This window comes from Phoenix dactylifera, chromosome 13, assembly GCF_009389715.1.
Source record: "Phoenix dactylifera cultivar Barhee BC4 chromosome 13, palm_55x_up_171113_PBpolish2nd_filt_p, whole genome shotgun sequence".
NCBI classification, from domain to species: domain Eukaryota; kingdom Viridiplantae; phylum Streptophyta; class Magnoliopsida; order Arecales; family Arecaceae; genus Phoenix; species Phoenix dactylifera.
Window position 1 is genome coordinate 2,145,049 of NC_052404.1, and position 24,309 is coordinate 2,169,357.

A 24,309-nucleotide genomic window follows, 5' to 3' on the forward strand; every position below is an offset into this window, starting at 1 on the left:
GCATTATTCCATGTCTTTTAGATTTGATGAAAATATATCAAATGTATTATTTATGTATCGGATATTTAACGATTGCATAAAATTGTCAAAAACTTTACAGATAAAAGTATCAACTTTATAAAATTACTAAATTATTATGAAAATTATAGCACCTAAATCTTAATTGGTGAGCCCATTGGATGTATTTGGTTAAAGTTAATGCAAGATGAATGATAGATGAATTATCTATCGTGCATAAAACTGAAAAATGTGTATAATTTATCACTAGGTAGTTATGTTAATGACTCTTGACTAACAAGGCATATGGGCCTAGAGATTTTTCGGATCGTAAAAACTAAGTCTTTGTTTTCCAACTATTAGCAATAGCTACATTTTTAACGGTAATATTATTTCGAAACAAATTCTTTAAATCTTCCCTCAACTTTGTTCATGTACGCATATAATGGGGCATTAACTCAGTGCTTCTATTAAATACTTACATTTCTACTCGTATTATGGTTAAAAGTCAAGTACTAGCCCATCATCAAGAAAAAAAACAAGTCAATTATAATCTACAATGTCATTTTCAAAGGTCCAAGTATATTTGTTGTTACGTATAATCATCTAATGATTAAAAAAGCATGTGATCATTAAAACTAAATTAAACATAACATCACTTGAGTAATCAAAACATATTTTGAAATAATGAAAAAATAAAATGTACAAGAATAATTTTATAAATTATTTAAGATTAAAAACTATTTATAATATATAAGATAAAAAATTACAAATTTAACAAAATTTTTATATTAAATACCATCATTATGTTTTAGTTGCAATATACATAAAAATAATCATAAATAATGTATTTATTAGAGAGCTTGATAATACATTATATATGAATATAGAAATATGTAGAAATAAATTATTATTAAAATAATTAAATAATGGAAAATTGAAAAATCTTATACTAATTAATTTTATTTTTTCATAAAAAATTAACCTTTTAATTATTAAAATATAAAATATTCTAATATATACTAGATAACTCTATTTAATAGCACGACTGTTGCTTAAACAGGCGCCAATTATCATCGTAAGACAGAACTGAATGCAGTCGGGTAATTAAGTATTATATTTGCAAAATATTTAAAATTTGAATCCGGTTCTGGATTCACATTTCACATTTGGTTAGCTACCATGATCTTTGTTCGAATCGGATTCGACCCGTTTTAGCCCTAATTTCTCTTCATACCTCGAAATAAATAAACGAGAAAAATTCTGAATATTATCATTTTCTTAGTTTCCTATTTCCTCCCCCTCTCTCGCCCGTCGTTCGCTCGTTCGCCCGGCGTTCGCTCGCTCTCTTCCTCTCTTCTTCTCCCCTTTTCTCTACTCCTTTTCCTTCCGAAATTTCAAAACAATGCCCGTAAGATTTCTGGGTTCCTTTACCAGTCTCCACAAGGGTTAGGGTTTCAATTTGATCTCTGGTCATTTTGCTTTCTCAATTTATTTTTTCTTAATTTTTCCTGAAAAATAGGCTTGCGTTTCTTTGTCTAATTAATCTTCGCGGGCACAGTTACCGTCGAATTTTTAATATTATTTCTGACCTTTAATTCTTGATTCTAGAGATTGCAGACACTGTTGATGAGGGTTTCCGATTAGGATCGAGAAGATCTTAGGGTTCGATGTTTTGGATCCCAAGGTAGTTGCTCTGGGGGAATTGTAGAGTTTGGCTTTTTTTCAATTCATCAGTCGAAAGGAGCGGCATTTGGGTGCGAAAGGTGGCATTATTGCGGGGATTAATAGGTGATTCTTTGCATCTTTTGGGTTCTGGTAATCTTCTGGCTTGGAATGCGTGATCACTGAGGGGTCCTCTGCGATGCTGTGGAGGATCCCGTTGCAGGAAGAAGCTCAAATCAGGGCTGGGGGGTTTTATTTCCTTGGGGGATTTTTGGTGCAACGGAACATGCTCCATTCGATCCTTAGTTTCCATGAGGTTTTGTGTTGAGGAGAAGTATTGGGGTAGGAGATGGTTGTTCGAGAGGGCTAATACTTTTGTTTTCCGGAAGAAACCAGACGCAACAGAAGAATATTTTCGGGCACTGTTTACTGGGTAGTTCTTGTTGGAAGATTCTGAGAAATGTTTTCACCCGGGACAAATCCTTCAAAAGATGCAACTGGAGTCTCAGGCGGGGTGGCAGTTCCAACGCGGTTTGTGTGGCCATATGGGGGGAGAAGGGTCCTCCTGACCGGAACGTTCACAAGGTCAGATTCAATCATTTCCCACCCATTCCCTCTTGTGCATAATGTGTTCTTTGGTATGTTTATATTTGTTATTAAAGCTAATTTTCTAATATTTGTTGAAGAAAGGTTTTTTCTTTTTGCTACTTTTTTTCCAATGACATGTTACATTAGATTTAGTATCCTTTAAATGTTACAATGGTACTTATCAATGCTAGAACTGTTGAAGGTTAATCTAAGGATATAGAGTGCTAGGAGTTTATAATCTAGTGGAATAGGAATTTCAGGGAGGGTCCTCATCAAATACCTGGTGTAGGCCACTGATAGAAGTTAGTGCGAAAGTAGCACGACCATAATCTTGTAAATTGATACCAAACTATTCATCATATAAGGGATGCACTCATGCATGTGTGTGTTTGTATGGAAGTTTAGGCACATGCTCATGTATGTGTTGCTTCTGACTAGCTATAGATTAAACCTGCTGTTTCGTTGATACTCGTTTACAAGATTAAAGTTATGTTTTCATCATATGGTGACTTTCTACATTTTAGAGTTGGGTAGATGTATCAGCCTCTATTTAACTCTGGCATCCTTATTTTTTAACTGATCTGCCTATTGTTGAATTATCTGTCTCAGGTGGACTGACCTTATACCAATGTCCCCTGTAGAAGGTTGTCCTTCTGTATTTCAAACTATATGGAACTTGGCACCCGGCATTCACCAGGTCAGATTCTGGTTCTTATACTTATGAATGCTAGGTTTCTGATTCTTGATTTTGTTAGCATCATCCATGTCATTTTTTTAATTATATAACATGTACAAACTATTTATTCTCTTTCTAATTGAGTTACTGGTTGGATATGATTTTTTATTTTTTTAAAGATGATTCATAGAATACTCAAAACATGGCTACCTTCTTCACAATCACAATTGAAAATGTCTAAGATCTAAGATCCAAGGTCAAAATATTTGCTTTACACTGCACAAGTACTAAGGTCTGAATTATTACATGAAAACAGTAAAACACCTGTCCATGAAAAAAAGCACCACATGCGGATATTTATGCAGATATGTGGACACCCAGAGCATCACATCACATTGGTATATGTCCACATCCATTTAAAGAACAATGTGTAATTATGTCATGCCTCTGAATGTGTTAATATTCCATCTGTTTCTTTTGGGCCTTTGGCTTATTTTCTTCATGCCCCTTCATATGCAGTATAAGTTCTATGTTGATGGGGAATGGCGGCATGATGAACGGCAACCTTATGTGGTGGGGAATTATGGGATAGTGAACACGTTGCTTCTTACTCAGGGACCTGATCTTATGCCTGCAGTCTTGAGCCCTGAGACACCCGGCAGCAGAATGAACATGGATGTAGACTACGAAACCTTCCAATGTGCAGTAAGTTGACAATCAGCTTTTGTGACTAATGCTCTTTAGATGGCATACATTTATGTCAGTCATGTACATAGATGTGCATAAGTATGTACATCTGGCATAAAAATTTACAGATGCTGTCAACTTGTATAACTTTATTCATATTGTTGTAGATAAACACTTTTATATGCACGTATGAATTTAAAACATTAATATGTTTTTTTTTCTAAATATTGTATCCTTGACAACCTGACACCGCAATCCTAAAAAATTTCCTTCCATTTAATAACACTTGGTTGCATTTTGTTTGGGAAGGAAGCAGGCAGGAGGTCTGGAATGTATTCTAGTGAAAGCTGCTGATGCCAGGCATAATTATTCCGAGGATAAAAGTGGTCAGAAGCTATGCCTAGCATGAAGCCCTCATCTGTACCTGCTTCCTTTGTTTTTATGCACAAAAACATCCTCAGGTTTGAGTTTATCTAGAAATTGTTGTGAAAAAGAAATAAAAAAGAGTGGAATAACCGATTCCATGAGGCACAACTATCCTATTCCAATTTTCTTGTTCCCAAATCAAACATAGACTTAGCAATTAGAGTTGTGAATAGGCTTCAAAAAGGCTTGATTCAACAGCTATTAGGAAGCACACAAGGAGAAAAATGGAGACCTAAGCTAACAACAGGGTTTAGTCTTGCATATGTTAATTTCAGTGAAAACTGGTATAGTTTGGCTAAAAGTCATTAAAAGTAGCTGAAACTGTCAGAACTTGAGCAGTTTTGGTGGTCAAAATTTTAAAAACTTGGAATGACTCTCTTAATTTTGTCATATGCCGATATTGATTAAGTTATCAATTAGAGAGGCTTTACTAATTTATGCACATGTGAAACAATACCTTCGTTATTGTGCATTAGGCATGGGGTATGGTGTACAATGTGCACCTACTAGAAGGTTCTGTTTTCTCTGACACCTAATTAGATGCTTTATGATCGAATGTTGTTCATACTCGATGGCACCTATGGAGATTTGGTTATATGGTTAAAGATGTCAATGCCTCTATTCTCAAGTAAATATGAAAGGTTATGGATTGAGGACCTAGTTGGTCTCAGTTCGTATTTGCTGTCTTGGATCTGAGTGGTGAGTAACCGATCTTGGGATGCACTTGAGACCTCAATCCTATTAGAAGGGGGTTGACCTAGTTGGCAACAATAGGCACCAAGTTGTACATGATAGATACTAGCTAATCTTATTTTATACAAACCCGGACACAGTCAAAAAGGCACCGTTCCTTTTTCTTCTTCTCTTTTTTTTCTTTTTCTCCATTGCTGGTGTTTGAATGGAGAAAGCAGGGAACAAGTGGGGAGAAAGAGAATGTAAACAAACCCTGACTAAATATATAACGTAAAACCCAATCATGCACCTTAACACTCACCTAGCCCTAATATATGACCTAAACAATCCCTGGACAAGGCATAACAACTGTAAAAAATCATAAAGCAAGGGGGGAAAAGGCCCATGGATGGTATTAGGATGTTGAAGTATATCTTGTGTCAACATGAGGGTGTGTTGGTATCATATGAACTTGGTCTCCAGTCAATATCAAGACCGGGTCTTGAAAACTTGTGAAAAGTATTTCTTTAGATGCTTTTCTTTATCTTGGTGATTTTCAAATTGAAAAGATTGTTTGAATACTTTGTCCTTCAGAAAATAATGTTTCTTTTCTAATTTGTGAACCATAGATAGTCTTTTTAAAGAATAATGGTTTAGGAAATGTGTGATGAGGCTTGCAAAAATGTCACAGTTAATGATTGTGCGGGAAAAAATGGTTAAATATTTCAGTGAAAGATATGGGGCAAAACTTGAATAGTCAATTGGTTTTTGGATGGTTAAGCTTTATGAATTTGTGCTAGGATCCAGTGTTGTTGTTTAAGGAGTCATCTTAGATGGCTGGATAGGTTTAAAAAACTTTGATGTAGTTGTTAGATTTTGTAGTTTATAGACATAGGGACATAATATATGCACTCAGATGTCAACTTTAGCAACATATTAGTACATAATTAATAATAAGTAACACATATTTTAGTAACTTTATATGTAATTCCTATAGATGCATGCCTGTATGTTTGTGTAGATTGATACTTTATGACCCGACCCATCAACTCGATCGCAACTGACTCGGCTTAAGCAAATTCAGGTTTGATATAAACAAGTCAAGGTCAAAAACAGGTTGGCCTAACTTAACTCATTCATTAAATGGGTTGGGTTTAAGTTTGGAGCTATAGACTGTTTAACCTGTTTTGACTTATTTAATAGCTGGGTCAGATCATGACCCATGCTGTTTAAGACCTACACGACATGCTTAAAGCATTTAAAGATCCATTTAATTCATTTAAAACCCATTTAACCTGTTTAACCCAATTTGACCTGTTTATGAAATAGGCTATGTGGGTCAGGTTAGGTTATCTATTTAGTAAAAAGGTTGAGTTGATTGTGGATTTTTGACACATTTAATGAACAAGTTGGGTTCAGGTTGACAAACATTTGACTGGATCCGTATCTGACTCAACCCGTTCCAACCCAATTACTAGTAGCCCTATGCATGCTTGTGTACATGTGCATTTGCAAGTTAAGTATGTCTTTAGGCATGGAATGCTGCTAATCCCTTTCCCAATGAGAGCTAAACAAAAGGTGCCACTTCAATGCTAGCGCAAGCCCCTTACTATCTGACATCCTATGCTAGAGAAGGTCCCCTTGTTCCTCAACCGCACCTCGATGTGCATTTATTTGTCGAACTTCATACTCAGGATATTCTCCTTCTTGAAGGAAGGGCCAGCCGAGGTGGACTACGAGGAGGAGATATGGAAGTTTGGGCTCTAGAGGAATTTGGTGTTGCTTGTATTTTACAAGAGATACCTAATTATGAATCTAATCATAGTAATGCTTGTGAAGAAGTACTTGGTGCTACGATCGTTGAAGGAATTGTACTTGAGGGCTGCTCCAGAATCTTTTCGATTGCTTATTTGAGAACTACGAATTTGACTCTAGAACTGAATCATTTCCTTGTATTTGTGAACTTTTAGATTAATATGAAGGAAGCTTGATATGAATGATTCAGAATTTCTAATTGATGAACAACCAATATAAACATCAACAACTTTGAATTGGGCCAGTTTCTCCTCAACAAATAAGGTCCTCAACCAACAAAATCCTACCTAATGGAGACCTGAGAGGTTTGTACGTTTTGTTATAAAACCAATAGACCAGAAAAAGATGGATTGTTTTGTGATATTTGGACCCATAAAGGTAGAATTTGTGCATGTGGAAATTATCTAGTGATCGGAGTTGAAAAAGAAGACCGTGAATTTTGTGAACAATGCGGAATGGAATTTGTTGATTCTATGATACAAAGAATCAAATTGGGTACACCAAACTAGCATGTCCAATGACTCGTGTGGTATTTGAAATGTCCTAGTTATTTTGTGAATCTTTTAGATAAAACTCTTAATTAGAAGGCCTAGTGTACCACAATTTGCTGACTTGATCAAACTTTTCATTTTACATATTGAGAATGAGAAACTATCATTCCAATCCGATTGAATGGGATGCCCCGGGCTCTGTATGTGTTTTGGGTAAGTTTGCATGACACTCTAAATTATTGTTATATTCAATCTTCCAAATGAAAGGGAATTGATCCATGGTCAACTCTATATAACAAATAAATAGGAATTGCTAGTCGTATCTAGTAAAAAAAGGATACTTTTTCATGAATTTAGCCCTTCCATGTGAATACAGAGTACATGGATATTACCGAGCAAACTCATAACATACTTAATTTGCATGTGGTATATATACATATCCATAGCGAATGATTGTTGAGTAACATGAATGTTTAGTTGTGATTCTTGTGAATATGTAATAAAAAATAAAATTCCCTTGGGAGAGTACTAATGAACCTTTGGGTGCATGATAACCTTATGCTCATCCTTATTCGTGTATTTTATTCATCTCCTATCACAACGAAGTCTATTCTAGGGGTTGCCACATACTTTCTCCCTGGAAAAGGCTGTCCAAACTCTAAAATAAACAGATATGCTTAAGTAAATACTCTAGAGTGTGTATCTTAAGTATCTGAAAATGTATGTTTAATTTTAAGGATAAAATGATTTTATTTAGATAATATGTGTGCTTAATATATGCTTAGGTGATGGAGTTGGCTACAATTTGATGGAATTATGGAATAGGGACTGCCTGTCATAACCATGGGTATGTGTAAGTTAATATTAGCAAATTTGACTTCTTCAGCTTCCAAGTTAACATTGTCCAAAAAACAAAAGGTGGATTTCTCGAAGTGGCCAGGTGTTTGTGTTTGTGGGAAGATGTCCAATGAAGAGCTGCAAGAAGAAGAAGAATAAAGGAGGGAAAAAAGTAGTAGTTTAGAGAGAGAGAGAGAGAGAGAAGGGGGGGGGGAGAGAAAAAAAAGGGGAAAAATTATGGGCAGGATGCACTGGTTGTCCTGTCTTTTGTCTATTTATTGGTTGGTGAGAGCTGCTGGTTATCCTCTTCTCAGCTCCTCTCTCTTTCTCTCTTTGCCATTGTGAATTGCAACCTCCCTCTCCTTATCCCTTTTCTTCTCCATACTTCATTTAAGGAAATCATCTGATTAATCCAAATAATAATCTTAACCTGGAAAATAAATTCCCCGGCCTTTAGCATACATTGCTTGATCTGTGCTATCCATGCCTTAAGCTGACTGACCTTTTATGCTTGAAGAATGTTCTAATCTACCTGGGTGCTTTCATGAGGAGAAGTTGTGTGGTAGGTCATGCATGGTCCAAGCAGAAGCAGCCAGTCTCTAAAATGCCTAGATGGCTGCCCAACTAATTTTTGAGACAGTACATTTTGATGTGAGCTCTAAGGTACTTTAAGCTAATACAAATCATGACCTGTAACTCTCTTCCTTTACTCATCATCATTTTCCAACTCTTTATGCTTTTTCCCTCCCCTTTCTCTCTTTTTCCTTCTTTTCCCCCCTTATCTTATTCTTATTCTTGCTTTTGTTTTTTCCCCTTTTTCTCCCCTGCTCTCTTTCTTTTGCTGTCTTCATTCTTTATATCATTCACTACCTTGCCCACCAACATGGTCAAGGGATCTTACTGTCTGGTCCCCTAGGTATTTTGGCTGGTGGCTTCTTTTAGTATGGCTACTTAAGTTATCATTGCCACTCCTTTAAAAATTAGGGCTGTTAAAAATTTTGCTTTTTTTTTTTTGTGCTTCAAACAAATGCCAGATGCCCAGAATCCACTCTTATTGAATCCCCTGCTTGAGAAGAAGCTGTTTGACATTTCTTGTTTATTTTTCTTATACAAATAGTAAAAAATTGCTGCAGAAAAGATCAATTTGAAAGAGAAAAATATTAGGACTTAGGAGGAAGGGAAATCAGAGAAGGGAGGAAGTTGAGAGAAAAGAGGAGAGACAAGTCGAGGGAAACTCTCCACAGGAGCACTAATTTAATTCAAAAAATACTTTATTAGTGATAGAAAATTGTCACTTCCCATGGGCCCCTAGTTATAAATTTCTAAACAGCTCCATTTTTTTCTTTTTTGTAATCCTAAAAGGACTCTTAACTTTTCTATAATGAATTTTGGACGACATAATTTGACTCGTAATAGGACTCTTAAATGACCTAAAACTCTACCCCCTTGAGATTACCCACCTAACTAAAAAAAACAGAGATATACTAACAAAAGTAATATTTGTACTTTCATGGAACCTTAAACACTAAATATTGTAGTAAAAATAATTGAAAATAAATAGTTTAGCCTTAAATTGATTCTAGTTTTTCTAGCCCTTCGTTTTCTTTGGGGACTATGAGGGGTTTCTTGCATTCTTGAATTCTTATTAGTTATTGTCACCGGTGAAAGAAGAAAGATGCCCAACCAGCGGTCTTGATACTCTCAGGTTGAAACTAGAAGGGAAATCTTTAATATTCTTTTTTTTTTCCATTTATATATTTTAGATATCATTATATAACCAGCAAAAATAAGTAGATGGAGCTGAGTCAGCAGAATTTGATATTAGTGGCTTGATATATAATTGGTTTCACTGTCCTAATCTTTTCTCTGTTGCCAATTCTGTTATGCCAAATAGGCCACATCATCAGGTGCTGCCCTGCAGGAGGCAACTTTGAGGATTTCAGAGGCTGATATAGAGGTCTCTCGCCATCGTATTTCTTCATTCTTGTCCATGTTTACTGCTTATGAATTGCTTCCGGAGTCAGGAAAGGTATAATTGGTTTCATGATTAGCCATTAACATTGTCTCAATAAATTCTCTCATTATTTTTTACTGTAATGTTGCTGACATTCTTCAGTCTTCTGATGAAAGTGCACATGTGATTTCAGGTCATTGCTCTTGATGTTAATTTGCCTGTCAAGCAAGCTTTTCATATCCTCTATGAGCAGGTACCTATAGTCTTAAAGGATGGAATTGATTAAGAGTTACCTTTGGAATATATCATATTATCATACCTCGAAAAGGTTACTCTGTGTTCCTTCTTTCTTTATCCAATCATTATGCCTTATTGTATTTATTTCTATGTCCTGCAAAACTGTTCGATAGTAAAAACTGATGGGATGTTTTCACTCTTTGATATTTTTCTCATTGACAAAAGAAGCGTTGTTTTTGCGCATTCATTTTTTTATAGGTTGTGAGGCACTTAAATTTGCAAAATGCAATGATCTAATACACTCATGTTCTGTTGAACATATGTTTGATATCTTTAGTTCATAATAATCATAACATAATTCTGAAATAATAATTTACCACAATGTTATGAAAAAAAATGTGCATTATCTTGGTTAGTGGATATAAAAAAATAATCTTGTCAAGTTTCTAGGGAGAAAATTTTAACTCCTAACTGCAGATTGACACATGAGCTTGCAACATGATCTTTAAGAAACTCTGGAGAGACTGATATAGAGCTTTCTTGGGGATTGTTGAGTCCTCTCAGTGCCTGTCCAATCAATTAGTGACTTAGATTCAGGGAGCCCATGATTGAAGTTCATTTGACATCTTGGCAACACATTTACAAGACACGTTGGCAATCTGAATCCATTAACACTGGATATAGTTATTTTTTCCACAGTTGACAAACTATAAATTTGATGTATACCTTCTACTTATTTATTGATCAATGGCTTTTGTCAGGTAGTCATCTATTCTTGCTATCTGAAATCAAATTGTCTACAGGGAATTCCTGTTGCTCCTTTATGGAACTCATACCGGGGGCAATTTGTTGGAGTACTCAGTGCGCTGGACTTCATATTAATTCTGCAAGAGGTGTGTATGGAATTATTTCTTGGTGGTTTTATTCTTGCCCAAGATCATATCATTCTTCATTTCAGGAAAATTGTTAGTCATAGTTGCTTCTTCAGTCATACTGACTGTTTGAATCATGCATTGGCTTGATTTGCTTAAATAAAGTAATTCTTTCTGTATAGAGCTGTTCCAATTTATGGAATGTGCTCACTTAGAAAGGATTCCTTTGTGTCTGTTCCTTGTTGCTTGGATGATATGGCTGGCTATTCTTTACCTTCTTCATTGTTCTAAAATTGGTGGTGGCTTGTCTACTGCATGATTCTCCTGCATTGGCACTTAAATTATAAAATGTGCAGCATAATCTTTCAATGGATTGTATCCTTGAAGTTAAGAAAGTGATGTGGAAGATAATACAGCTAGTTTTTGCATTCCCAAAAAGTGAGTAAATAAAAGGTTAATGAAGCCTATTTTTAGGAATAAGGGTCAGGTTGACTTTATAAGCTGTGTCAAGACCGATCGGATCAGACTGCAATCTTGACTTTCATTTTACATGATATATATTCTTGCGCTTTTTTTTTTAATCAGATTAGTTAAACTCTTTTTGAATGGACTGATTGATGCTGTAAAATAATTCTATTAATGTAAAACAATTAGATGTTCATTAATGCTATTGTAATAAAGCTCATACATCATTCATAGCTGTCCCCATTCATGTTCAGTTCTTTCAACTTGGTTCAACTTTTGTCTGGGAAAAAAATGGTGCTAGAGTGTCCCCAATTTCCAAGCTTGAGCTTGGCTTGATTAGTTTCATGCCATGAATGTGCTTCTCAGAAATGGCACATCAAATACTCCATTTCGAGTTACATGATCGAGAGTGGATGTGGGAGCGGATTAGGGTATTGGAGTGGATTATATGGAGCTGTCAAAACAGTTCAAAGCAAGGTTCGTTGTACTGGTGTGTACCACCTCGTACCCGCATACCGTACTGGACCAAGATTCGGTAGGGGTGGTATACCGATTCTCGGTATACTGAACCAACCATGTACCGGGCATACCAACACTTAGCAGCATGGTATTGGTATAGGGTCTGATATCAAGATGGCGAACCTTGGTTCAAGGTTCACAGCACCTTGAAAGCAGGTGCTAGAGTGAGATTTTGGAGAGATCTAAAAGCAGCTGCAGAACTGTAGGTAGGATATTTTGGGGTGAAGACTCCACCATTCACTTTGTAGTTCCATATTTCATATGGATCTTTGGAGGAAGATCTCAGCTAGTAGACTAATAGATCTGCACACATAGTTCCAAGGTACTCCCCTTCCATTTCTTGTTGTTAATTGGTTGTAAACCTCAAGTTAGTGCCTGAAATGTTTCTAAATCATAAAGAAATAGATTGGCAGACAATTGAAATATATATTGTCCAACATGATGCTAATATAGAGAAGAGAACTTTATATTGCTGAGGTGGCCATTGCTCAAGCTCACCTTAAAAGCTTTTTCGAGCTTAGATTCTTGGCTCAAGCTTGGCTTGGTTGCTAGTTAACTGATGTTTTACTGAGTCAAATATAAGTTGTTCACAAATGGCTTGCCAATTGGTACCGTTGTTAAAGTACCATATTAAAAAAATGGGGTAGCTATCTCAAAAAAATGTGCTAGGATTTGATCTTTTTCTTTTTTGCTTCAAATCGTTTCTTAGTTCTCTTTCTGTTTAGTCTTTCTATTACCAATAGTGTGATATATGGAATATGTGACGAAGGTGAAATTTTGGAGAATTTCTATCGATTGGTCGTGCCATAGAGGCCCAAGTGAGACATCTTATTGCTTCGATTATTGTCAACCATGCTTTCCACCAGCGCCACCAACCCTAGATGGGAATATAGATACAGCAGCACCTGAGCCTGCAACTGCTGCTTCTACTCTGTTATTGTGCCAATTGATCCTCAAAATTTTGGCCTGTTCCCATAAAATGGGGAAAATAAATTAACTTGGTTAGAATAAATTCATATGAAAAGATTTGTTAAACCATTTTGATCTTGTTAAAGTTGTTAATCTAATTTAACCAAGTTACCAAACATTTATTTTTACTCAAATTGAAAATATGCGAAAGATTATATGTGGAAGTTTGTTTTGTTATGTAGATTCTTAAAGATATTGTAATTGTCGTAATTTTGGACTGCATGTGGTATTTATAAATTTATTTGAACGGTATAGTTGAGATATATTTTTTTTGATTGATAAGATCTTCTCACGATTTAACCTTTTGGTGCGAGGCGCCATTTCAGCGACATAGTAAACTGAAATTATTTGGTCATAAATAATCCATCATATAAAAAAGTTCGTTTCAATGATTATTATGTATATAATCAGAAATAGAAACTTAAATACTAAGAAATGATTATAGTGTGAAAATTTTGATCTGCTAAGTTGCCAACAACTATCTTTATTTCCTGTTCTTGTTTTGCATTGTGTTCTTCAACCTGGCCATATTATGCTTCTTCCTGTTTGGCATGCATGTTTCGATTATTTCAGTTGTATTTTGTTCTGATGTATGTTGCCCATCTAGTATGAGCTACCATGCTACTATATTAATTCGTTGTGATTGGATGTGTAGTTTTGTGGACATTCTTTTCTTCTCTTTTATGTTTCATTGACTTTTTCTTCCTCTTCTTTTTCTTTTTCTTGACCCATTATTTTTGTAAACAATCTTTTTTATGTTTTCTTAAGTATAATACTACTGTAACCTTTTATTCATTGCAGCTCAGTAATCATGGATCAAATCTGACAGAAGATGTTTTCTTAAGTATAATACTACTGTAACCTTTTATTCATTGCAGCTCAGTAATCATGGATCAAATCTAACAGAAGAGGAGCTTGAAACACATACAATATCTGCTTGGAAGGAGGCAAAACAACAATTCCATAGGCAAATGGATACACATGGAAGAACATTTCGGAGGCAGCTAATCCATGTAACTTCCCATGAGATTTCTTTCTGTTTCTGTCGATCTCTTTCTTTCTTACCCAAACTTTGATATGGTTTGGCTGCAATTCAGTGGCAGTCACTAATGCCTTTTGAATATGACTTTTTTTAAATACATCTAGCATGTTTTTTTTTTGCCATATTTTCATACATATCTTTAAATGTCACCTTGAGATCTATATATTGAATGTACTTGGTGTCTGTAGGCTGGTCCCTATGATTCATTGAAAGATGTAGCTTTGAAGATTTTGCAAAATGAGGTTGCAACTGTTCCAATCATTCATTCATCATCATCGGATGGGTCATTTTCTCAGTTGCTGCATGTTGCATCCCTCTCAGGAATATTAAAATGTAAGCTTTATACAAGCCTGCTTACCCATGATCATTTGAACTTATAGTTGGAATTTCTTTTGTGGTACTTATATTCAAGCTTCATTTAGCCCATATTATTGATGTAATCATGAGAGCTTTGATCTTAATTTCAGGTATTTGCAGGCACTTTAAACATTGTTCTACTTTGCCCGTTTTGCAACAACCTATATGTACTATTCCTTTGGGCACATGGGTCCCCAAAATTGGGGAACCAAATGGGAGACCATTGGCAATGTTGAGACCAAACGCAACACTTAGTGCTGCTCTATCTCTGTTAGTGCAAGGTGGAATTCTCTTTAATTCTTAGTAACTGAATGAACTAAATACTAATTGCAATTAAATCTTGACAAATACATTGTAGTTACCATTTGTTTTATGGTGGATTTTGATGCTTAATATAAGTATTAAATATAATTATTTATATTTATGCATCATCATTACTTGGGCCAAAAGTGAAAGTTGAAATTCACCATACACTTGTGCAAATAAATGTATGTAAAGTGTTCTGTCTATTATTTCTGTTCTTTGTTTCTTCTTGTTTCTTTATTTTCTTACTCCCTGTATGCTATGTGTTGGGTGGTTCAACATTGTTGACAAACAGAAAAGATGATAACCAGGCTGATATTGCTATTTTGATGTTAAGAACCTCTCAGAATTATTACACAAAAATCACCAGCAGTGTAACTCTCAATCCTGGCTTGGACATTCTTTTTTCGGTTTTAGATATTTCCTTTATTACAGGCTTATGCATCTTCTATGAGTGACAGAACTTGTAACTGTAACTATGACTTGTAAATTAGGAAGATCTCAATAAACTAGCATAATTGGAAATGACAATTATAGCGGAGCCAAACAGAGCGCATTATTTACACTAAAAATGACTCTTATCCTAAAGCAAGATTATTAGGAACAATTTCATCAATTGTCAAAGGGACCGCATTACCCCAATATTGTTGCTTTCATATTCACCATTATAATCAAGAGTGGGTGTAGGTGCAAGGATATTTTAGAAGCATTTTCAGTAAGAAAGTGCTTAAGAAGTGGGTGTAGGTTCGAGATTCCGGAAAGACTCTGAAGTAGGTGCATTATCCTAGGTAGAGGATTCCAACTATACTATACTAAGGAATGGAAACTGATAGATACTTTCATTTTTGTATGTAAAACAATATATAACTCAATCATAAGAAAATAAGAATTTACAATGAACAGAGTTCTCAGCAAACAAAATTGTGTTATGTGTTGAAGGTCAATTATTGTGACTGTACTTTTAGATTATTAACAATTTTTTTTAGAAAATTGATGAGACAGTTTGGTTGATTAAAATGAAACTCATGAAAGAATTTAAATAGAGACAGTTTGGTGGTCCAAGAATGAAAACTATCCTATTTGATTTGTCGAAAACATTAGAAGCATGCGTGATGGAGCAATGATTAGGTCGGATGACTGCCTTGAAAGGAAGATGCCATGAAAAGGTTTAACTTTTTTTTGCAGCCTAATGAATTTCAGTTTCAAAATATTTGGTGGTTTGGATCCAAGTTTTAGAGTCTTACCCAGAAAATGAAAGTAATTAAAAAGAAAATAAAAAAATTAAAATAAGTTGCAAATGTTTCCTATGTATCTATAGTTTATTGTATTCTTTGGAGCCTTGGGCTATATCATGTGATGTGAAAGTTTATTAACGCTGTTAAAGATCATTACAAAAATACACACAAAACTCTTGAGTAAATTTAGAATGTTAGTACTGGTTAGACCGTTAGAGAAACATGTTAAACACTAGTTTGAAATTTTGACATGTTATTTATGAGAATTTATACTCCAAATTTATGCATTCCTGTTGGAAGAACAATTTTTTAATTTTTTTTTGTAGAGATGTCATAATTCATGAATTTGAAATGTCATGTGATACTTTGTGAAGATGAGGAAGGTTTCAACCAAGTTTCGTGGAACCAATATCGGAGGACCAAGGGGGAGAGGGAGGGAGAGAAGAGGGGGGGGGGGAGGCGGGAGAGGCGCACCTCGTCGATAGTGACAGTGACGACGGAACCCCAACCCTAGTTGCAGAGTTATTGTCATCGTGGAACCCTAACCCTTGTCAGCATAATCGTCGTAGAGCTTTGTCATTATGGAGAATTTAGAGTGGGGAGAGGGGGGAGGAAGATCGAGAGAGATAGTGGTATATCTCGTCGGCAGTGGCGATGAAATGCTAACCCTAGTCATGGAGTTGTCATTATTGCGGAACATGAACCCTACCCAATATCATTGTTATGAAGCCATCATCGTTGTGGAGCATTGAGCATCGCTAGAGAAGGGAGAGGGGAGATGAGGATCGAGAGAAGAGAATCAAGAGAGGGAGAGAGGGAGAGGAGGATTGAGAGATTGGGAGTGGGAGTGAGGGAGTAAAGAATCGAGAGAGAGGGAAAGGACCTAGAGGCGTGTCTATAAAAATACACTTTGGTTTGGAACCAGATTAACCGGCCGAATCGTCTCAGTATCGGTCCGAATTTCGCTTGCTCGGAATTGCCTGGTTCGAGACTATTCTGCTGTCCTTGGTTTTGAGTCTTTTGACAGTCTTGCGTTGTACTGATTTACCAATCCAACAAAATGTTTATGAGGGATTGCTTTCAAATCTATCTGGAACTTTAATTTTGAGATTTACCTTGCAAAATATACTTTGCAGGCTCAACTTTTAGTGCATGAGCAAATTTAACCGAAAAATAAGAAATACTAAAAGTTAAAGGGCAGTGCTTGCTTTCTGGCTGGCTGTGAACTCTCAACCGATAGTCCATGAGCAAGTTTTCACTGAAAAAATATGAAATGCAAAGTTAATTGTTTTTCTCCTGTGTGTGCGTGTGTGCATGCACCTGTGCGTATATGTGTGTCAGTGTTAGTTTCAGCTGAGCTAGACTGAATGGAATCAATTTTAGCTGAAGCTTCCTGGACTTGCTAAAACTCAAATCAGTTTTGGCAAAACTCTTAACATTGCTGATGAAATTTCTAGTTTTAGTGGGCTGCTTGAGATTTTACATTGGTGATAGATTGTAAATAATGACATGTTATTGAACTTTATTAGCTATATAATAAATTGTATGTAGTATTGCTGGAAGCATACAATAATATGAGCCATTTATTTATATTGAGAACCTATAGATACTTTAAAGCAATCAGTTTTATCCAACTAAAAAAAAAGCTTTGATATTTTAGTTCTGCTATGCATAGGTTGAGGATAATTTGTTTTTTTAATGTAATTAGTTCACATGGATGAAATGGACATGTCCCCTGAACTAATAGGCAATATGTACATGCTATTACTTCTAATGTTGCATTGGTATGTCAAAAGGCAGGGTTGTTTGTAGACTCCCTTACATCTGCCTGACATGGGCTTAAACTACTTTGAGATGTATAAGATAAAGTTTTTGCTAATTGATTGGTATGCTTTTGAGATGAGCTGATTTGAGCTTGATCTGGGATAAATAAAATTGAGCATCAAAGGGACTGTCTGAAAGAAGATTTAGGCCCTGTTTGGGGGAGCTTTTGGAGGGCCAAAAAATATTTTCTGGTCCTCCAAAAGTACTTTTCGATAAAAAATAGTGTTTGGTAAAATTTTTGAAAAGCTGTTTCAGCTTTTGCGGGAAGCTGAAAATAGCTTTTGGGGAGAAGCTCCAATTTGGAGCTTTCCGAAAACGCTGTTTTCAGCTTTGTCGGAAAGCTGTATTTTTAACCAAAATACCCCCAATTAAAAAAAAATCCCTCCCAAAAACCTCTCACCGTCTGTTCCTCTCCCACCCAATCCCCCTCCCTCTCCCTCGCCGCCGCACCCCCTCCTCCCTCGCCGCCGCATCCCCTCCCTCTCCCCCACCCCCACGGTGGGGAGGTGCCGAAGAAGAGGAAGAAGGGTGGTCTTCCTCTTCCCGCGGCCGCCACCGGCCATGATGTCCCCGTCACGGAAGGGGAGGTGCCGAAGAAGAAGGAGGTCCCCACGGTGGGGCGGTGCCGAAGAAGAGGAAGAAGAAGGAGGTGCACTCCCCCTTCTGCGGCCGCCAGCGGTCACGACCCGCCTCCCTCCCGCATCCGCCATGGCCCGGCACCTTTCCGGCGCCGTCGGCCTCGCAGGAGGAGAGCACTTCCCACGGGGCAGCCGCGGCCGCCAAGACTGCCGCAGGCGCCGCCGGCCACGGCTCGGCCCCCTCCCACAGCCGCCGTGGTCTGGCCCGCTTCCGGCGCCGTTGGCCGCGTGGGAAGAGAAGAAAGGAGAATGGGGGAGAGGAAGGGAGAAGAAGAGAAGAAAAAAAGAAAAGAAAAAGAAAAGGAAAAAAAGAAGAAAAGCAAAGAAAAAAAAGAGAAGAAAAGAAAAGGAAAGAAAAGAAAAAAAAGAAAAGAAAAGAAAAAAATAAATAAATAAATGCATAAATAAATATTTATATAAATGAATGAATGAATGACTAAATAAATAAGATAATAAATAAATATATTTTAATGAATAAATAAATAAATAAATCTACATTTAAATTTTTTACACTAATAATTATAATATTTTATACCTTTATTATTGTATTATACTATAAATATAATATTATAATATATTATATCATAATACATTAATATGTTATATTAAATAATTTAATATTATGTTATATTATGGAAAATTAATTTATACTAATAATTATAATATTGTATATCTTTATTATTGTATTATACTATAAATATAATATATATTACATTATATTATAATACATTAATATGTTATATTAAATAATTTAATATTATGTTATATTATGGAAAATTAATTTACTCTAATAATTATATTGCTATTATGCTATGCTATGCGATATCATATTACTATATTATAATAATATTATTTTACATTACAGTAATATTATACTATATCGTATATTATGTATTAATATATGTTATGTTTTATTATGATTTGTTGTATAATACTATGCAATGTCCTTTATGGTAATTTTGTCATACAAAAGTACTTTCTCAGTTTATTTACCAAACACATGTTAAAGTACCACAGCACTTTAGAAATGTAGTTACCAAACAGCAAACAGTTTTTTATTAAAGCTCTACTTCAGACAGCTCTATTTCCAACAGCTCTACTGCCAACAGCTCTCCCAAACAGGGCCTTAAGTATTTTCCAAAGAAGTCACGATATGTGACAATTTGCTGGATATATGACACTATGATAAAGGGAATAGGTGGCCCCATCTCAAGAATTTTTGGTTTATATCTCTTTTATAAAGGTGGACATGGAAATCGAGGGGTTGGAGGTGAATGCAAGAGGAAGAGACTTGGTTGATGCATCAGCCAAGAATGATTTGGGTTCTGGTGGTTGTCAGCTTGGTGGGTTATCATTTTTTGCACAATTCATCTAATGCGGTCTTAAATCATATCATCCTATACTCCTGGTGAAAAATGGGCCTGAAATGGTACTAAGTTGTGTCTATAAAGCTTTGAATTGCAGTAATGTTAAAGCCCATCCTTGGCTAGCATAAATCCAGGTCTAGTTCCAAATAACCATTGTGCTGGACCTGTCCTCTGAGCTTGCATCTAGGACCTAACTTTTTGTAAAACCTTGTTGGTTCTATGAAACTGTTGGGTTGATCCATTTGGCTAACAAACATACATTGGTAACCATGCAACTGTTTTTCCAAGCAATAGGGTATCTTTTTGAAAGATACATCTTACATGTTAAAGCACATGATATGCTAAAACCGTTTGCAATCATCTTATGTTTTTTTGAAGACAATATCATTTATAGTATTTCCGTTATGTTATATATATTCAATTAGAAATTTAATTTCACAAGCATGGAGTTGATAAAGAGACTTTATGATTTTTATTTAATAATGAATATAAGAAAGTCATCGGACTTAATATAACTAAGACACCTCCATGAATGCTACTTCACCACGGTTTCTGATTTAGGGGATATTTGCATGTGCCAGTTTAGGGAGTCAGCTAAACTAATCTAAGTACATGGAACATCTGATTAGTCACAGAATGCAAAGGTGTTGTGTGCTATTTCCTTCCGATGACATGGAAGATGTCAACAAGGAGGCATTACACAATGCAATCTAGGCAAAGATGGAGGAAGGGCATGTTCCTTGTGTTTTGAGGCTGTTTCTATTTATCAACAAATTACTGCAAGGTGTGATAAGCATGTCCCTATTCTGCAATTTTTATATCTTAGGTTATTGATCAGCTGTTTAAGGAAATGTTCTACATTTTTGCTTTACTGTGGATAATTGATTTGCTGATCTGCCATCAGGAGAACTTTTACATGGTAGATGACCATATATGTCTAGATTACTTGGTATGATAACTTATTGCTTTTTTTTTTTCCTAAAAAAATCTACCTTTAGAGTCTTTTTCCTTATTTATGTAAAACTATAATGCAATTTCTTGAACGATAATGTTTTCTGGGTTGTGTCTATCATCAAAGAGATTCATGTTTAATCCAATTTAAGAAGATGACTTCATTTATGCGATTGTAACTGAATATTTAAAAAATGTGTTCATCACTACGAGCATATATAAATTGTTCAGACTAAGAAAATTTATCTAGCTTAGCTTTTTATGTATCCTTCAACTACTTTGTTCATCTTCTCATGCCACTATCTCAGACCAAGCAAATCTCTGGTCATTGTAAGTGTGATAGTTGATACTTTAAACGATACTACAAAATCATTATCCTCACCTTTTCCTAGAGAAGATTTTAACATGACTATTATCACTCAAAAAGATGCCTGTGAAGTTGGAAACATATTTGCATAAAATTCATTTGGTTTGTTGTATAAATGCATCCTTTTGAGTTCCTTGGCAGGTCAACTTGATGTTTAGGGATGTATGTTTTTGGCTGAAATATGAGCCATTGTATATCACTTGGAAGCAAATACAAATTTGTGACAAGTCATTAGGCAATATGTAGTATTTTTTTTTAATATGCCACGAGGATACTGTTTTTTTTTGTTTTTGCTGTTTTCCAAATTCATGATCATCTTTATTTCTGTGCAAGTTTCATGGTTTTGTTCTCACCGCTGTGCATCTTGCACTTATGCTACTGTATTGATTGCCTTCACAGCTCGAGTTAGTTCAATACCAATAGTTGATGACAATGACTCTCTGCTGGATACATATTCTAGAAGGTATCTTATGCTTCAATTTATTGTATGGATGGAATGCTTCAGTTCCTTTTTTTAACCAAAAAAAACCTTTATTATGCTGTGCACAGTGATATTACAGCTTTGGCTAAAGACAGAGCTTATTCACATATTCACCTTGATGAAATGAGTATTCACCAGGTAAAGACTGATATTCTTTTTGTCTAACCTTGGGGAGAAGTGCATTTGGTTGATGGTTCTAACTTCTTATCCATAAAGTGGTTAATTTTTAACAGGTTTTATAATGTATTTTCTTTACCAGGCCATCAATATTAAGGCTCCGTAGCATATAGATATTTTGTGGTAGTAGCGTTAAGTGTCACTAGTGAAAGGTACAATTATTTGACAGCCACCTTCAAGTTCTCTACACTTGGTTAATTCACTGAAGTAGGTGGTGTTCTTGTACTGTTATAATCGACACTGCATGTCCTGGTGTACCACCTATATATGGACTGGTGAAAATTTTTCGTGCAAGAATAATTAGATCATATACCCTTTGTAGTTTTAGAGGGGTATGGCTACAACTGAGGAGCTCTCATGACATTTCTGAAACTATAGGGGTCTAAGGGTTTCTTTAGGCATTTTATTCTGTTTGTTTAATATTTTTTGTAAATGTCATCTGAAGAAAGGGCCAATCATGTGACTTTACTAAGTTATTAGCCATCTATGTTCATTTCGATAGGGCAAAACTGCACCTAGATTGACTGTTATCTTATGTTTGGTCCTCGTTGATGGAAAAGTTATTCCATTTTTTGTTTAGTCCCTGGCCTGTGAATTAGTGTATAAATCAGGTATATAGAAAGAGGCCTAACTGTTCGATCGACATGAGGGACTGGACATAAAATGGCTTAGGACTAGTCATCAAATGGCAGTTAGACTAAGTTCCAGGTGTGAAGTTCCCTTGTTTTGGATGGTCGGTCGACTTGCTAATATGTCATATGAAATTTTGTCATTTGGTTTTTAACCAGTCATTTGAATACTGAAGTGAGCAATTAAAAATACTTGAGTTTGTGTAAAGTTTAGAGGTCTTCTTTTCTTTAAATGATCCAGATCTAAGCCCATATTACATTATGTTAGTTTTAATTTGATTAGGATTTTATTTAGGTCTGTTTTCCAATTTCTGTACTTTGTAAACCTTTGCATCCACCCTCCTGTGTTGGGTTTCCTTACCTCATTGTTTGTGGCTCTCAACTTCTGCACAACAAATGCCAGAGAACATGTTGTATGAAGAAAATAATTTAACAAAAACACCAAAGAGGACTTTCTTTTCTTTATCTTCTGAATCTACGGTGGCATCTTGCCAACCATGCCTGAAATGAATGAAAATTTTAACTATTTCCGTTTGTCTCTGGTAAATTCAGGCACTGCAACTTGGACAAGATGTGAGTGCTCCATTTGGATTCTTTAACGGGCAGCGATGCCAGATGTGTCTTCGTTCTGATACTCTGCAGAAAGTGATGGAGCGATTGGCAAATCCTGGTAATATTTTGTCTATAGAAAGTTCAAGTTTCTCAGTTGCAATCTCATTCTTGGTATCCTCCTGCTGCTTGATTTTAGGGATCCGGCGTGTTATCATTGTGGAAGCTGGAAGCAAGCGTGTAGAAGGCATTATTTCTCTGAGTGATGTATTCAGATTCTTGCTTGGTTGGCCTCAAGTATCAACAAGTAACTTCTAGTTTATACTGGCTTGTGAGCACGTTATTCTTCGCCTACCGTCTCTATCGGGCAAATGGAATCATTTCTTCTTCTTCTTTTTTCTTTTTTCCTCCTTTTAATTTAATAGGCGTCATTGGTTTAGAGCCTGGTGTTTGTTGAGAAGACCACAAATGGTCTGTAAATGAGGAATTTTCTTTCAACCCGGTTTTCCATAATTGTTGTTTCTGTATGTGCTTTTGCTGGCTTGGATGGTTAACTAGACCACAGATCCAAAGATATGTGTGCTAATAAAGGAATGCCATTAAGAGGAAAAAGGTGGGGAAGATAAGAAAGTGGGAGATGAGCCAAATTTGATGTCACTCAGGTGCTGCAAGTGAAAGTGGCAGGCGAGGTCATGCCCTTCAGGGGATCAGCAGCTACCGTCTTCCATATACATCGCGGAGTCTGGGGCCAAGAGAAGGGAGCAGCCCTCGTAATCTAGCTCGAGTAATTTCCCTGTGGCAACAGGACTTGGCCTATTTGCCAAGCTGGGTCTGAGACTCTCAGTTTGCATCAGGCTGGATCAAGTCTTTTTGTAACGGAGACAGCGTTCGTGCATCACCACTCACCAGCCTCCGCAAAGTACATTTATGGTCATTGATGGGTGCGTCATCTCTTTTTCTCTCTCTCGGTCTTCTACCATTACCTAGTTTCACTTGTTGTCCGAGCATTCTGAAACTTGCCTCCTGTTGTATACATAGATTTGGCTGGGGGTTCTGCCATAAAAAAAACTGCATCTATTATGTTCTCATTTAATTGTCGGTTTCTGATTCTCTTTCGCGGGTAGCAGCTATTATTTCTGAGGACCTAAATGTGCACTTCTACGATTGCGGATTCGGCGTTCACCATGGTAAATGCAAAATAATGAGCATTGTCTTGGTCATGGTAGCAAATCTGACTTGGTTAGGGCCGGGCATCCGTCTCCAAAATCTTTTTTTAATGAATATAATATATATGGGTATTAATTGGATGGTAAATTTTGTATTCGTTCTTGTTTTAAGTGGACTTGGATTTGAATTAGATATGGACAAACATGGATATAATTGGTAGTTAAAAGTGAAGATATGATTGTTTTACATTAATCATTTGGTTTTTTTAAGTTGACACTAATAATTTTGCTAAATTGCATACTTCGGAAAAAATGACTATTAAAGGACTATTTAGGATGTAATCCATCAAATA

General features: G+C 35.9%; 1 protein-coding gene across 6 annotated transcripts; it reads left to right on the plus strand.

Moving 5' to 3' along the window:
* Nucleotides 1–1,269: 1,269 nt before the first annotated feature.
* LOC103707296 (sucrose nonfermenting 4-like protein) lies at nucleotides 1,270–23,897 on the plus strand. Of its 6 annotated transcripts, none has more exons than XR_003385750.2 (14): nucleotides 1,270–1,408; nucleotides 1,609–2,247; nucleotides 2,860–2,947; nucleotides 3,446–3,631; nucleotides 9,749–9,883; nucleotides 10,002–10,061; nucleotides 10,807–10,938; nucleotides 13,749–13,883; nucleotides 14,101–14,245; nucleotides 14,380–14,550; nucleotides 20,266–20,420; nucleotides 21,354–21,417; nucleotides 21,504–21,573; nucleotides 22,794–22,911. XR_003385750.2 is itself a non-coding variant. In XM_039132780.1 (14 exons), exons 2-14 carry the CDS (start codon nucleotides 2,123–2,125, stop codon nucleotides 23,106–23,108), a joined length of 1,548 nt encoding a protein of 515 aa, XP_038988708.1. In that variant the 5' UTR covers nucleotides 1,270–1,408; nucleotides 1,609–2,122; the 3' UTR covers nucleotides 23,109–23,897. The 6 variants fall into 6 exon arrangements, 5 of the variants coding, with proteins under 5 accessions (XP_038988708.1, XP_008789954.1, XP_026660539.1 ...); XM_039132780.1 differs by lacking the exon at nucleotides 20,266–20,420 and adding an exon at nucleotides 22,990–23,897; XM_008791732.3 differs by lacking the exon at nucleotides 20,266–20,420 and adding an exon at nucleotides 22,990–23,897 and having other exon boundaries at nucleotides 10,849–10,938.
* The last annotated feature ends 412 nt before the right edge of the window (nucleotides 23,898–24,309 follow it).

Excerpts from the sequence above, each read along its gene's own strand:
- LOC103707296 (XM_039132780.1), top strand. The coding sequence starts at position 2,123 with ATGTTTTCACCCGGGACAAATCCTTCAAAAGATGCAACTGGAGTCTCA. Across the intron at positions 10,939-13,748 it reads TCATATTAATTCTGCAAGAG|CTCAGTAATCATGGATCAAA; the intron begins GTGTGTATGGAA and ends TATTCATTGCAG. Across the intron at positions 21,574-22,793 it reads ATGAAATGAGTATTCACCAG|GCACTGCAACTTGGACAAGA; the intron begins GTAAAGACTGAT and ends TGGTAAATTCAG.